This window comes from Odontesthes bonariensis, chromosome 6 (assembly GCF_027942865.1).
Source record: "Odontesthes bonariensis isolate fOdoBon6 chromosome 6, fOdoBon6.hap1, whole genome shotgun sequence".
Lineage (NCBI taxonomy): Eukaryota > Metazoa > Chordata > Actinopteri > Atheriniformes > Atherinopsidae > Odontesthes > Odontesthes bonariensis.
In genome coordinates, this window is record NC_134511.1 from 23,940,913 (window position 1) to 23,952,532 (window position 11,620).

The 11,620-nt window shown below is 40.9% G+C and overlaps 1 protein-coding gene across 1 annotated transcript; it reads left to right on the forward strand.

Annotated features, from left to right (window-relative positions):
* The first annotated feature begins 4,935 nt into the window (after positions 1-4,935).
* On the forward strand, positions 4,936-10,661 carry cdk7 (cyclin-dependent kinase 7). The gene is made up of 12 exons (XM_075469062.1): positions 4,936-5,032; positions 5,266-5,325; positions 5,417-5,450; positions 5,530-5,597; positions 5,703-5,771; positions 7,681-7,791; positions 7,897-8,015; positions 8,339-8,438; positions 8,537-8,623; positions 8,723-8,872; positions 9,393-9,531; positions 10,231-10,661. The coding sequence occupies exons 1-12, from the start codon at positions 4,967-4,969 to the stop codon at positions 10,257-10,259; spliced, it is 1,032 nt and encodes a 343-aa protein (XP_075325177.1). The 5' UTR covers positions 4,936-4,966; the 3' UTR covers positions 10,260-10,661.
* The last annotated feature ends 959 nt before the right edge of the window (positions 10,662-11,620 follow it).

The window sequence follows — 11,620 nt, forward strand, 5'->3', positions numbered from 1 at the left end:
CAGCTGCTCCCTGAAAACCAATCAATTGCTGTGTATCAGTAGAGATTACACTCAGACACACACATACTCACAGACACATAAAGACGGCACTCTGTTCTCAAATCTGTTGCCATGGATACCAGATACAGGAGGACAAGAGGGAGCAGTTTTCCAGCTTAAACTGTAAATATTGAATTATGATTGGAAGGAAAAAGACACAGTGCAGGGCAACATTTCTGTGGGGATCATCTAAATATCAGGTTGATCCTCTCATCTCTATTCACCACTATAGGAAATCTGCTCGTTCACCAGGTTCAGCGCAAAAAACAGAACTGATCTCGCTGATCCAGTCATTTGTCTAAGTCCATCTCCATCTCCCCCTGCCTTCTTGTGTGGAGGATCTTCATTTGCTCAAGTGGGATATCGAGTAAATTTGTTCTTTTGCCTGATGTGCAATGCATAGAAGTGAATTCAAACCACTTTACCAAATGCTGAAGCTTTTATGTGGCATTAGTTCCTCTGCGGTTCAGTTGATGGGGAGAAAAGAAAGTGAAAGACCGTGTAGAAGAAGCGAAGAGAAATTAGTTTACAATTAATAATTGCTTTAAGAGGGGCCACTGGAGAGAAACACTGAGAAGTAAATCAAAGATGACTCTGAAGGTGAATGTCAATAATTGCTTTGCTGTGTCTATGAATAATACAAAGAGCAGAATCAGCAGAGATGAAATAATACCAACCCGCTGATATTAATAACAAAGCCGCAGCACTTGACTGCGCTGGAGGAAGAGAGTCAACGTGCCAACCTTGGGCTGACATTGCGAACAGCAGAGACTCACGTTCAATCAATGAGGGGCTTTTCTCAGGGAGTCCACTAATCTCGCAGGGCAGCTGAGGGTTCATCAGAGCTGAGAGACCCCTGGGACTGACAGAGGTAATGGGGTTAGCTGAGACAGAGGGAGAGGAGTGTGTATATGTGCGTGTGCAGGAGAAAAGGTCTTTGCTGTGAGCAAGACAGTGAATACGTGAGAGGAAACACAGGCAGCACACTGGTGTGTTGCAGATAGGAATGGGCGCAACAAAATTAGATGTGCATGTGCGTGCGTCAGAAAGCGCAAGGGCCACGCTGATAGTATGGGAAGTTAATGGGACATGTGACGAGGTTGATTACTGAGGCCTCAGTGATCTGGCAGGGTTAATGAAGTAAATGGGTTCGTGGATAACACACCACTGGGGCCATCTCCAGCTCCTGATATACACAGACAAATCAGAGTGGACTCTTCCTCTCCTTCATTTACTTTCCAAAGATGACTGTCTTGAACACCCCACTGCTCTCAGTTGCATAAGAAACATTCAGTGTTCTCATGGCAACATGGTTCTGAATCAATCCTGAGGCACTTTTCACAACCTCTCCTTGTCATTTCACATTGCATTTGTACTCATCTGATGTGAACTACAAGACAAAGAAGCCTATTTAAGACATGCGGCAAACAACAGACCACTTAAAGCAATTAATTTCAACGGAGCAGCTCGGCACAGTTTATGAGCTCTCTGAGGTAATCAAGCAGCCACATGTTTGCATACGCGGTCGAAGTTGTTAGGAACACACAAATAAAGGAAGAGAAACAGATACTGCAATACTTTGGTGTCCATTTGGGGCTGAAGCAGAGATTCTTGTAATGACAGCGATAATGATATCTGAGAAGAGATGCGAACAAAACAACAGCACAGATGGGAGCTTAGACAACAACAAAGCCACCCTAAATGCAGTTGACTGTGGACTCCCTGCTGGAGCTGCCTATGTGAAGAGATGACACTGCACCCATCCCCCTGCTACTTATGAGGACATTATCATAATGTTGGTTCTGTATGAGCAGTGCTATCAAGTGGGCTCATCTTGAAATCCCCCACAAGCCCTGGTGTATGCTGATGCTTCAAATCCTGGTGGAAGATAGTGAACAAAAAGAGAAAAAGAAACATTCACACCAACAGTTCTGATATCCAACAATGCAATGCAGGACTGACAGCCATGACTTGATGAAGCTCTGTGTTGGCTGTAAACAAATAACAGCAAGGAAGACAGTGACTGTTGTTCTGTTGTCCCTCTGCTTTTTTATTGTCTCATCAGTACAGAAACCTGCAGAGAATGAAATGGGCAAAGTGAATCGTGAGTGCTTGATACAATATGTCAGTTGTCAGGTTTCTTGAATGTGGGTTGAAATTCTGGATTATTTGATATCCTGCATGTGAAGACATTAAAAAAAAAAAAATGAGTGTTAACACCTATTAGACCCTTGAATAGCAAATAATTGTTCTGAGAATCAGATGTTTGTCACAGTTTGTGTGAACCTTCACACCTCACACATCCACCCTACAACATCCTGTTGTGTTATAACCATGCATGTGGTCAGATACAGCTGCGTGTGTGTGTGTGTGTGTGTGTGTGTGTGTGTGTGTGTGTGTGTGTGTGTGTGTGTGTGTGTGTGTGTGTGTGTGTGTGTGTGTGTGTGTGAAAGAGTCAGAAAGAGAAACAAATAGGAAAACTCCCCAGATGTCAGAACACTGCCATTTCCCCTGAGACTCTGTGAGTAAAATGAAAACAGAAACGTAAAGCTGGTGGATGAAACAGAACTAACTGCTGAGTCATTCATGGCTTACGCGTTCAATGATAGCATCAAAGTTTTTTTTAATGCTTCGGTTTCCAAATAAAATGAATGTAGAACACTAATAAAACGGAACGTGATATGCTTGAAATAAATCAGAACTTTTTGACTTTTTCTAAGAAGACATCCTTTGACTTAAGATTTTAAGATGTCGTTGTTTTTTAAGGACTTTATTTCTGCTTTTTGAAGTGACCTGCATGGTTTTGTTGTTGGTGATGGCTTAAAACAAATCTAATTGCCATTTGTGGCTGTTCTTAACGGCAACGGCATGCATGTGAAGCAGGGGAAATGCAAAGAGGAAATCTAATTTAAAAAAAAAAAAAATCCTCTGCAGTGGTCCCCCAATCTTGCCCTCAAATGATCATAACTGTACAATCGGAGTACAGCGTCTAAAGCAGCCACATACCACACGCGCACGCTTCAAGACGCACACAACAAAAAAAGACACCTGGTCTGCATTTGTTTACTGTACATTGTGTGAACACTGTCCCATCTGAAGCTGCTTCCCAGCAACAGGATGTGGCGGTGCGACACGTCCTCGCTCAACAACACCCACTTCCTATGAGTTTGATAAACAGCTCTGTGGTTTCACTCTCCTCCTGCCCGTCAAACAGGGGTGTATACACACACACACACACACACACACACACACACACACACACACTGCTCAACAGCATTACCATCTGCTAATGTGACATCTAACCAGAGTGAATTACTATGCACAGTGTTACCTGTCATGAGATTTACTGTGACAAACTGTCTAAGCCTTACTAGAATCACTTATGACTCTCTTCAAGAGACTGAGGGTAATGAGCACAAGAATGCCCTCAAATCTTATCAGAATAAGAGAATATCAATATGTCACATTTGTTTTCGAGCTTATAGCGTAAGTGGGTCTGAGTTACGTTCAGCACTGGACAGCAATGTTCCACTTTAAGGCCAACCTTCAGTGTCGAAGGTTGATGATATGGTGGCTGTAAATACTTCTCTTCTTTTCTCTTTTCTTCTCTTCTCTTCTCTCTGCATGGTTGCATACTGTCAGTCACATCTGTGAGCTGTCAGACTCTGAATGTGCATACATGTGAGGGGGGGGTGTATTAGGCCTGCTGATCCTTCACACTCCTCTTGTCAAACTTAACATTAAAATGAAAGCCAGTAGTGAGTGTGTAGCATACGTGTGTGTGTGTCTGCGTGTGTGTGTGTGTGTGTGTGTGTGTGGGTGGGTGTGAATGTGGGCGTGTAAGGCAGGAGACAAGGAGGGTCAAAGGAGAGGAGCCATGCCTAATCCTGTGGGATGTGAGGGTATCTTACTGTGAATGGAGATGGGATGTAGAGATGTGCTCAGTGGTGCATGGATCACAAAACCTTCCTAACTGACAGAAGAGACTCCCAAGGGACCAATGTCAAAACTGCTAGGAGCAAAAATATAGGGAAAAAGGCAAATTGTGAGAAACACAATGCTGCACATTGCATCATAACGGTAAAAATGTTAAATAAGATAGAGAAAAATGAGAACTTAGCTGAGATTTGTATTTCTTCAATTGATTAAGCGATCTGCGTTAAAATAATTATCCAAAAGAATGTAACAGGATCATATATACAGATCATGAAAAATAAGTGAATAAGACAGAATAAGACTAACAAAGAATATACATTACAGTACTTACTGGTTATGCTTACATTGTCAAACATTACTTGGTTACACATCTGAAATGTTAGTATTCTAAAACAGAATTTTTCTTTTCAAGCATAAAGTCATGAAAGCTGCTGAGCAAATTTAAGATAATGAGTTTTAATGTTTGTAAGTTACATTAAAAAGGAAGGGGGACGTTTTTACGAAGTACTCCCCATGCTTTACAACCATGTGGCTTTTGCTGGAGAAACCGCATTAAGAAAAACACAGAAATGAAACAGCATATGCGTAGTGCATTTATGGCTTGCTCCAGTACTTTTATAATAAGAGTAATTGATGATTAAAGATAGAGAATCCATTTCTTTTTAATTGATCCTTTCGTGTTTGCAACCATGAATTTGGTATGAGGTGCACTCCAAAAAAAAGATCTGATTGGATTACATGTCTTGTAAACCGTGTTATTTGTACTCAACAACTGATACAGCTTGAATGTAATATGACCCAGCCTTAAAAATTAGAAAATGAAGTAAAAACATTAACGTTGGGTACCCCTGCTTCACCCTCGGTGTTGGACAAATGTGATCGCTGGGTGACGCTGTTAGTCCACTTAAAGCTTCTATTAACCCGGAAACAGTCCCTGCGGACCTTTAACAAGGCAGGAAGTGTGAGTTCATTAAACCGACAGTTAGCTAACATGGCGCTTGACGTGAAAACCAGAGCCAAACGATACGAGAAACTGGACTTTCTTGGAGAGGGTCAGGTAGGCAGAAAAATAGCAAAGCGTTTTCCCTTTTTACTCACGGCTTTGTCCGTCCTTGGCCTGTTTGTTCACTCCTGCAGAGAGTATGAGATGTAGCTAACAGATGTTAGCTGGTTGCTAATGTCAACAAAGCCTGGCTGCTGCTGCTGCATGCTGTTGAGCTCACAGCAGCAGTGGTGAAGAAAAACATATCGTGTTTCTGTACTTAATGCCCTTATATTTCCTCTCTCTAGTTTGCCACAGTGTACAAAGCCAGGGATAAAATGACTGACACAATAGTTGCCATTAAAAAGGTGCGCACATTTAATACAACTATAGCATACATACTATAATGATCGTTTGATGTTGTCAAACACCAAACTTGTATCTTCTTCGTTCTCTCAGATTAAGGTTGGCCACAGAACTGAGGCAAAAGATGGTGAGTGCTGACCGCCCGTGTGCTACACACATGTTAACCACACATTGCAGATCATGCTCATGCAGTTTCTTCCTTGCAGGGATAAATAGGACTGCCCTCAGAGAGATAAAGCTGCTACAGGAGCTGCATCATCCAAACATTATAGGGGTACTTTGATTTATATAAGCATAGGTTTTCAACAACAAATTTGTATGTTATTGGTGTTGACTCTTTTGAATGTAACGTTGCTGTTTGTTGCGTTATGTTTCGCAGCTGCTGGATGCCTTTGGACATAAATCAAACATCAGCCTGGTGTTTGATTTCATGGAAACAGACCTGGAGGTGAGGCATGTCTATTTCATGGATAATGTTGGACTCGTTTAACCTCTTGGCACCATTACAAACTGCAAGCCGTACATTAAAAGCAACTCTAATGCAGTTTACTGTTCAGACGTTTATTTATTTATTCCTTTGAGTGGATACAAAAAAAACTCCCTCTCATTCAGATCATTTTCCTATTAGACACTCCCACACTTTCCAAATATTTTTCCCCTAAGAGATCATTTTTATGTGAAATTCAGTCAGTTCATCATTAACATCAGTATGAGGCAATCTTTAACACTCGGTGAGTAAAATGAAAAGAAATATTTCCACTTTTCACTTATGAGCAAACTATTAAAAACAAAAGCTCAAGACTGTGACACATTCTACTTCTCTGCAGTTGCAACAACCAACCAATTAAATCAAGAAAAAATGGACTGAGCCTCCAGTTAAGTGAGTAAATGTTCGGAACACAGGGAACTTGAGTAGTGTATTTCAGAGAGGGGCCTTTCGGGAAAATATAACCAAGAACACAATTATGAATAAATATACATCGGTATCTTCACATATGGAGGAGGTGGTGATGAAGGTTTCTTGAAGTAAAATGAGTTATCTAATGCAATACATCTAATGTCCTTGGGTATGTAAGTAAAAATGACAATTGTCAAATTATGACCTTACAGTAGAGGATTTTCTTGCTTGCCTGTTAATTTTAGCAACATCTTACAATAAAACTACAGCTTAGAGCTAAAGGTAGTGTTAAGAAAATTCTCCCAAATGAGGCTCAGAGTCGCTGGAGTTGGTTAACACAAAGGTTTAATCTTGCAGCAAGGAGACAAGTCTGTGCAACATATCACAAAGCTGACACAGGGTTGTCTGAGTTCCAACTCTATCTGCCATTTTTGTTTTCTACTTCAAAATCATTAGCCATACAAGGTTATGAGACATTCCTGTGGTTCCCTCCTGTCACTAGATGAGTACAGTGTAGTAAATATCACAACGTAATATAAGACTTCTTTGGTCACAGAACATAGAACTAGCAAAAATAGGAGGCATTCAGCAGTATCCAAGGTTAAACTAACAAGATAGGAGGAGGCCTCCCCCAGCACACAGTGCCCCTTAATCTTCTTACACCTGAAAAAAAACATTCTCGCACACAGTAACTTCTCTTCTTGTAGTACAACCTCTTGATATTTTTCTAACGTGGAAAACTATTTGGGCTGAATAGATGACAAACAGGTGCAGCAAAGAAAACATATGGATGACTGAGATGGCAGGAGGCTCTACAAGTTCACCAAGGCTTTTTATAGTTTGTACTCTTTATATCATATCATTGGGTTTTTTCTAAGAACAAACCAGGTTCCAGATGGGTGCCTCCCACTAATACGTCGGACCTCAACAGAACAATCCAAAACGAGATTAACATGCTTTTAAAGAAAAAAAAATTAAAAATCAATATCGCTCTGCTCTTATCTTTCACAATGAATGTATGCCATTAGTGGCTCAAAGGCAGCACACAAGCTGTAAAGTCGCCGGGGAGAAATACGAGGCTCATCTTATTCGCTGGAGCCGGGGAGCCTATTTTTAGGCCACATGCTTTACCTATGCTCGTATGAGCTACAGGTGTTGGATGTTTTCACTGCCTAGAACATTACATAGCAGGACAGTGTAAGCAGTGTTTTCAGAACTTGTGGAGCTGTGGCAGTTCTTTGTGTCAGGTTTAATCTGCTCTTATCTGTGTTTGATCCAGCTGTTTCCACTTCCTCAAATATCCCAGTGAGTTTTAATTCTGTGACCTGCTCAGATGAGTGTTGAGTTTGAACATTTGGCTGCAGCTCTGAAAACATAAGGAAATGGATGTAGATGATTAGTCACCACATATACAGCACTGCTTATGACTCTAGGTCTTTTTTTTTTTTTCTTTCTACAGGTTATAATCAAAGACACTAGCCTTGTCTTGACTCCAGCCAACATCAAAGCCTACATCCTCATGACTCTACAGGGATTAGAGTACATGCACCAATACTGGGTCCTACACAGGGTAAGAACATTTATACACCTCATACACACACATTACACACACACAGAGTTCAACACGCTTATTTTTTTCCTCTTTTTTTTTTTTTTTTTTTTTTTTTATGTGCAGGATCTGAAACCCAATAATCTGCTGTTGGACGGTAGTGGAGTGTTGAAGTTGGCGGATTTTGGTTTGGCCAAAGCTTTTGGCAGCCCCAACAGGGTCTACACACATCAAGTTGTTACCAGGTCTGAGCCATTGTAGTTATACAGATACCCCCCCCCCCCCCCCCCAAAAAAAAGATGTGGAGCTTATCTATATTCATTTAGATAGATAACAAAATAAATGTTACACAAAATGTATAATTGAGATGGATGTAGGGCAGATCTGCAAAAAAAGAGAGCATCAAATTGGAAGAGAAAAATACTGCTTTTCTGGGCTTTGATTCAATCCGATTTTACAGAAGTGCTTTTATGTATGCAAAGAAATCCCAATTTGTCATCCCCAAACTGGATGTGTGTGAGTTATTAAATTCAACTCTCTGCTTGTTATGCGTTGATCTCTTTGCTAGGTGGTACCGCTCTCCTGAGCTCCTGTTTGGTGCCAGGATGTACGGTGTGGGTGTTGACATGTGGGCAGTGGGATGCATCCTGGCAGAGTTGCTGCTTCGGGTATATATAAAAAAATAAAATAATAATTTCAAATACATTTGCACAGTAACGGGATGCTGTCATTTTGATTTCCACGCTGATGGTCTCCTCTGCTGTAGATACCGTTCCTCGCTGGAGACTCGGATCTTGACCAGCTGACTAAAATCTTTGAGGCCCTTGGGACACCTACAGAGGAGACGTGGCCTGTTCGTATCTGTTTATACCAGTTAACACTGTCTTTTTTTTTTTTTTTTACCAAGATGTGAGAAATCTTTCAAATATTTGATTGCCAAATATCTCTGCAGGGAATGAGTAGTCTACCAGACTACGTCTCCTTCAAGATATTTCCAGGCACGCCTCTGGAACATATATTTAGTGCAGCTGGCGACGATTTACTTGAGCTACTGCAAGGCCTCTTTACCTTTAACCCTTCAGCAAGAACCACAGCTACACAGGTAATTAACGCACTAATTAAAGCACAGTAGCTACTCCTACTTGAATACTAGTGGGTTCATTCTGGTAAGAACTAAGTGTAGCTTAGTAATTTTGACTCATATGTGTATTTTGTGGATGATGCTTACCTTTTTTTTTGCAGGTCCTTATAACAAGAATACAATATACTCCTCAATGAATAATGTTATGTGAACAGGCCCAAACAGTTCTAGAGAAGTTACCAGCATTTATATAAAGCTTTTTTTTTTCGCTTTTTTTTTTTTTTTCACATTAAAGCAAATTTTACAGGCAAGAATTTAAAAAAAAAAAAAAAAAGTTTGTATAACATGGAAGTTCTGCTGTTTCTTGCATTAAAAAAAACTACAGTTTCCTACAGCTTTTAGCCTGTTTGACAGAATCAAATTGGATCTGTAGCCGTGCCTTGTATCGACAAAACGGACATTAGTGAAACGAGCAGGGCATGAGCGCATGTGTCCGCCTGCTGCAGGTGCCATGTTGACAGTGTTGTCCTCTGTTCTCCAGGCGCTGAAGATGAAGTACTTCAGTAATCGGCCAGGTCCCACTCCTGGTCCCAAGCTACCCCGACCAAACTGCTCAGCTGAGGCTTTGAGGGAGAAGGAAACAGTTGTGCTCAAGAGAAAAATAGAGGGCCTGGAGACAAGTAATATAAACTTACTCGCTCAGATTTGTATTTAAAGTTGATGAACTTTAGTTTATCCTTGGTCTACTTTAAGCCACCCTTGACTGTATTTAAAAAAAAAGCTCCCCAGTATTGCCTTGGTTGAGATGTTTATACTGTGCTTTGAGCAGGAACAGCAGGAGGTTTCTGCAACACATTTCAGAGGCAGATTTTGAAAGGAGATGGACATTTTTTGACATCCCACACAGACCTAAATTTCATAAAGCATCTTGTGAATTCTTTCTAAGTATACTGCTAAGTATACTGTTTGAGTTCTCGAGGTTTGCACACTAAGGATATAAATCTAATTTGCCACTGGAGTAAACCTTGCAATTCAGTGGGTGTTGGTGGGACTTAAAGTTAGAAGTTCTGAATATGGTGAAGCAGAATGTGCGCACACTGTTTAGCGGAGAGTGGGATGGTATGTTTTAGTAAAGTAGAGCCTTGGTGTTGCTGGGAGGTTCAAAGCTTTTCCAGCTCCTCCTGTGGTTTGGAAAATATCTGGGTTTGACTAAAAGCTGCGCTGTGGACTGCACTATATTACAGAGAAACTATCATTACAGGCTTGCTTTGTATATGTAATGTAGAAACGCCATGTTGGATGTGTTGTTCAGAGCATTGGCGTGTGCATAAGGTGAATTTTAAGATATGTTAGTAACATCTTGTTTTGTATGTTTACAGCTGCAACGAAGAAGAAGCTCCTTTTCTGACCGGATGGCACCTGGTAAATCAGAAGATGACTGCTAACCACATGGCTCAGCTTCCTGCGTTGCACAGGAGTGGAGTGAAATAAAATCCAAAACCACATGAGGCTGGCTCAGGGGTGGTCGACTTTGGGACTTTTTAGAAGTTGTAGTCAATATAAGGGCATTATCCCTCAAGGTTAGGCGTGAAATGTCCAAGGTGCTGCTGTGTCTATCAGTCCAGCAGAGCGTCTGGGATCAGTGGCCTTGGCTCTGGTTTTTTCACTGATGCCTTAACTCTGGGAGCCTGTTAGAATATTTCTATTTATGTGACTCAAGAGGAAAACAACCAAACTAATAAGGTTGATTTATTTCATTAAGATGTATTTTTATTTTTTTTGTATTCAAGACCAATAAATGGTGCAAGTGAGCATGTGTAATGTCTCTTGTAGTTCTGTCTTCTTCAGTACCTCAACTGTGTCCAATTTTAGATATGATATGAAATATTTGTGTATACATATATATATATATATATATATATATGTATGTGTCTGTGTGTCCTCACCGCTGGTAATGCCACAGAGGTCCACAGATACTGACTGATTTCATATTCTAGTATTTACAGTTAACTTTTTCACTTGTTGAATGTGCTTGAGTTTGTCTTCAACAGGACTTGGGTTTAAGAGACGGACAGACAGGGTGACACCACAGACTTGACAGTGACATGCAATAATGTGTGACAAGATCTATATTTTCCCTTCTCGTCCTTTCTCCCCAACTGTACTGTGATCTGACACGGTTTGACATGTCAGAGTATTGACTCTGTCAGGCAGTGTGCTGCCCTTTTGATTTCCTGTCAGCATGGTCTGAGCAGAAAAGAAAATGTGGGGAAAGGGAAGAGATGAGTGCGTCTTTCGTGACAGCCACTCTTCACGTTAAAACACCTCTTTGTTCTCATTCCTGCAGCAAATCTATTTAACACTGAAGGCCATGTTGATGCTTACAGCAACAACATGCAAAGAATTTGCCTTAAGGTATGTGATTGAGTTCATAAAAATCACAAACATGAAGTCCTAAGCAAAAGAGGCTTCCCAGTGCAATTCGTGTCTATTTATAAAGCGACACAATGACTTTGGATGCGGGCTGGAAGGGTGGATGACTGAAACGTCTGTGTGTATGTCGGGTGGCTCAGTCATATGACAGCTTTGGCAAAAAGCCACTCCGGGCATAGAGAGCTACAGTAGAGGCCAGTGAGGTGACACCTGAACTTAACATCAACCATCCACATGAATTTTTGGAGTAAATGGGGAAACAAAAACAAAGAAAGAGGAGAAGTGTAGAAAGATACAAAAAATGACCAAGGAAGCAAAACATCTGGACAGCCTTAA

Excerpts from the sequence above, each read along its gene's own strand:
- cdk7 (XM_075469062.1), top strand. The coding sequence starts at position 4,967 with ATGGCGCTTGACGTGAAAACCAGAGCCAAACGATACGAGAAACTGGAC. Across the intron at positions 5,451-5,529 it reads CAGAACTGAGGCAAAAGATG|GGATAAATAGGACTGCCCTC; the intron begins GTGAGTGCTGAC and ends TCTTCCTTGCAG. Across the intron at positions 8,873-9,392 it reads CAAGAACCACAGCTACACAG|GCGCTGAAGATGAAGTACTT; the intron begins GTAATTAACGCA and ends TCTGTTCTCCAG.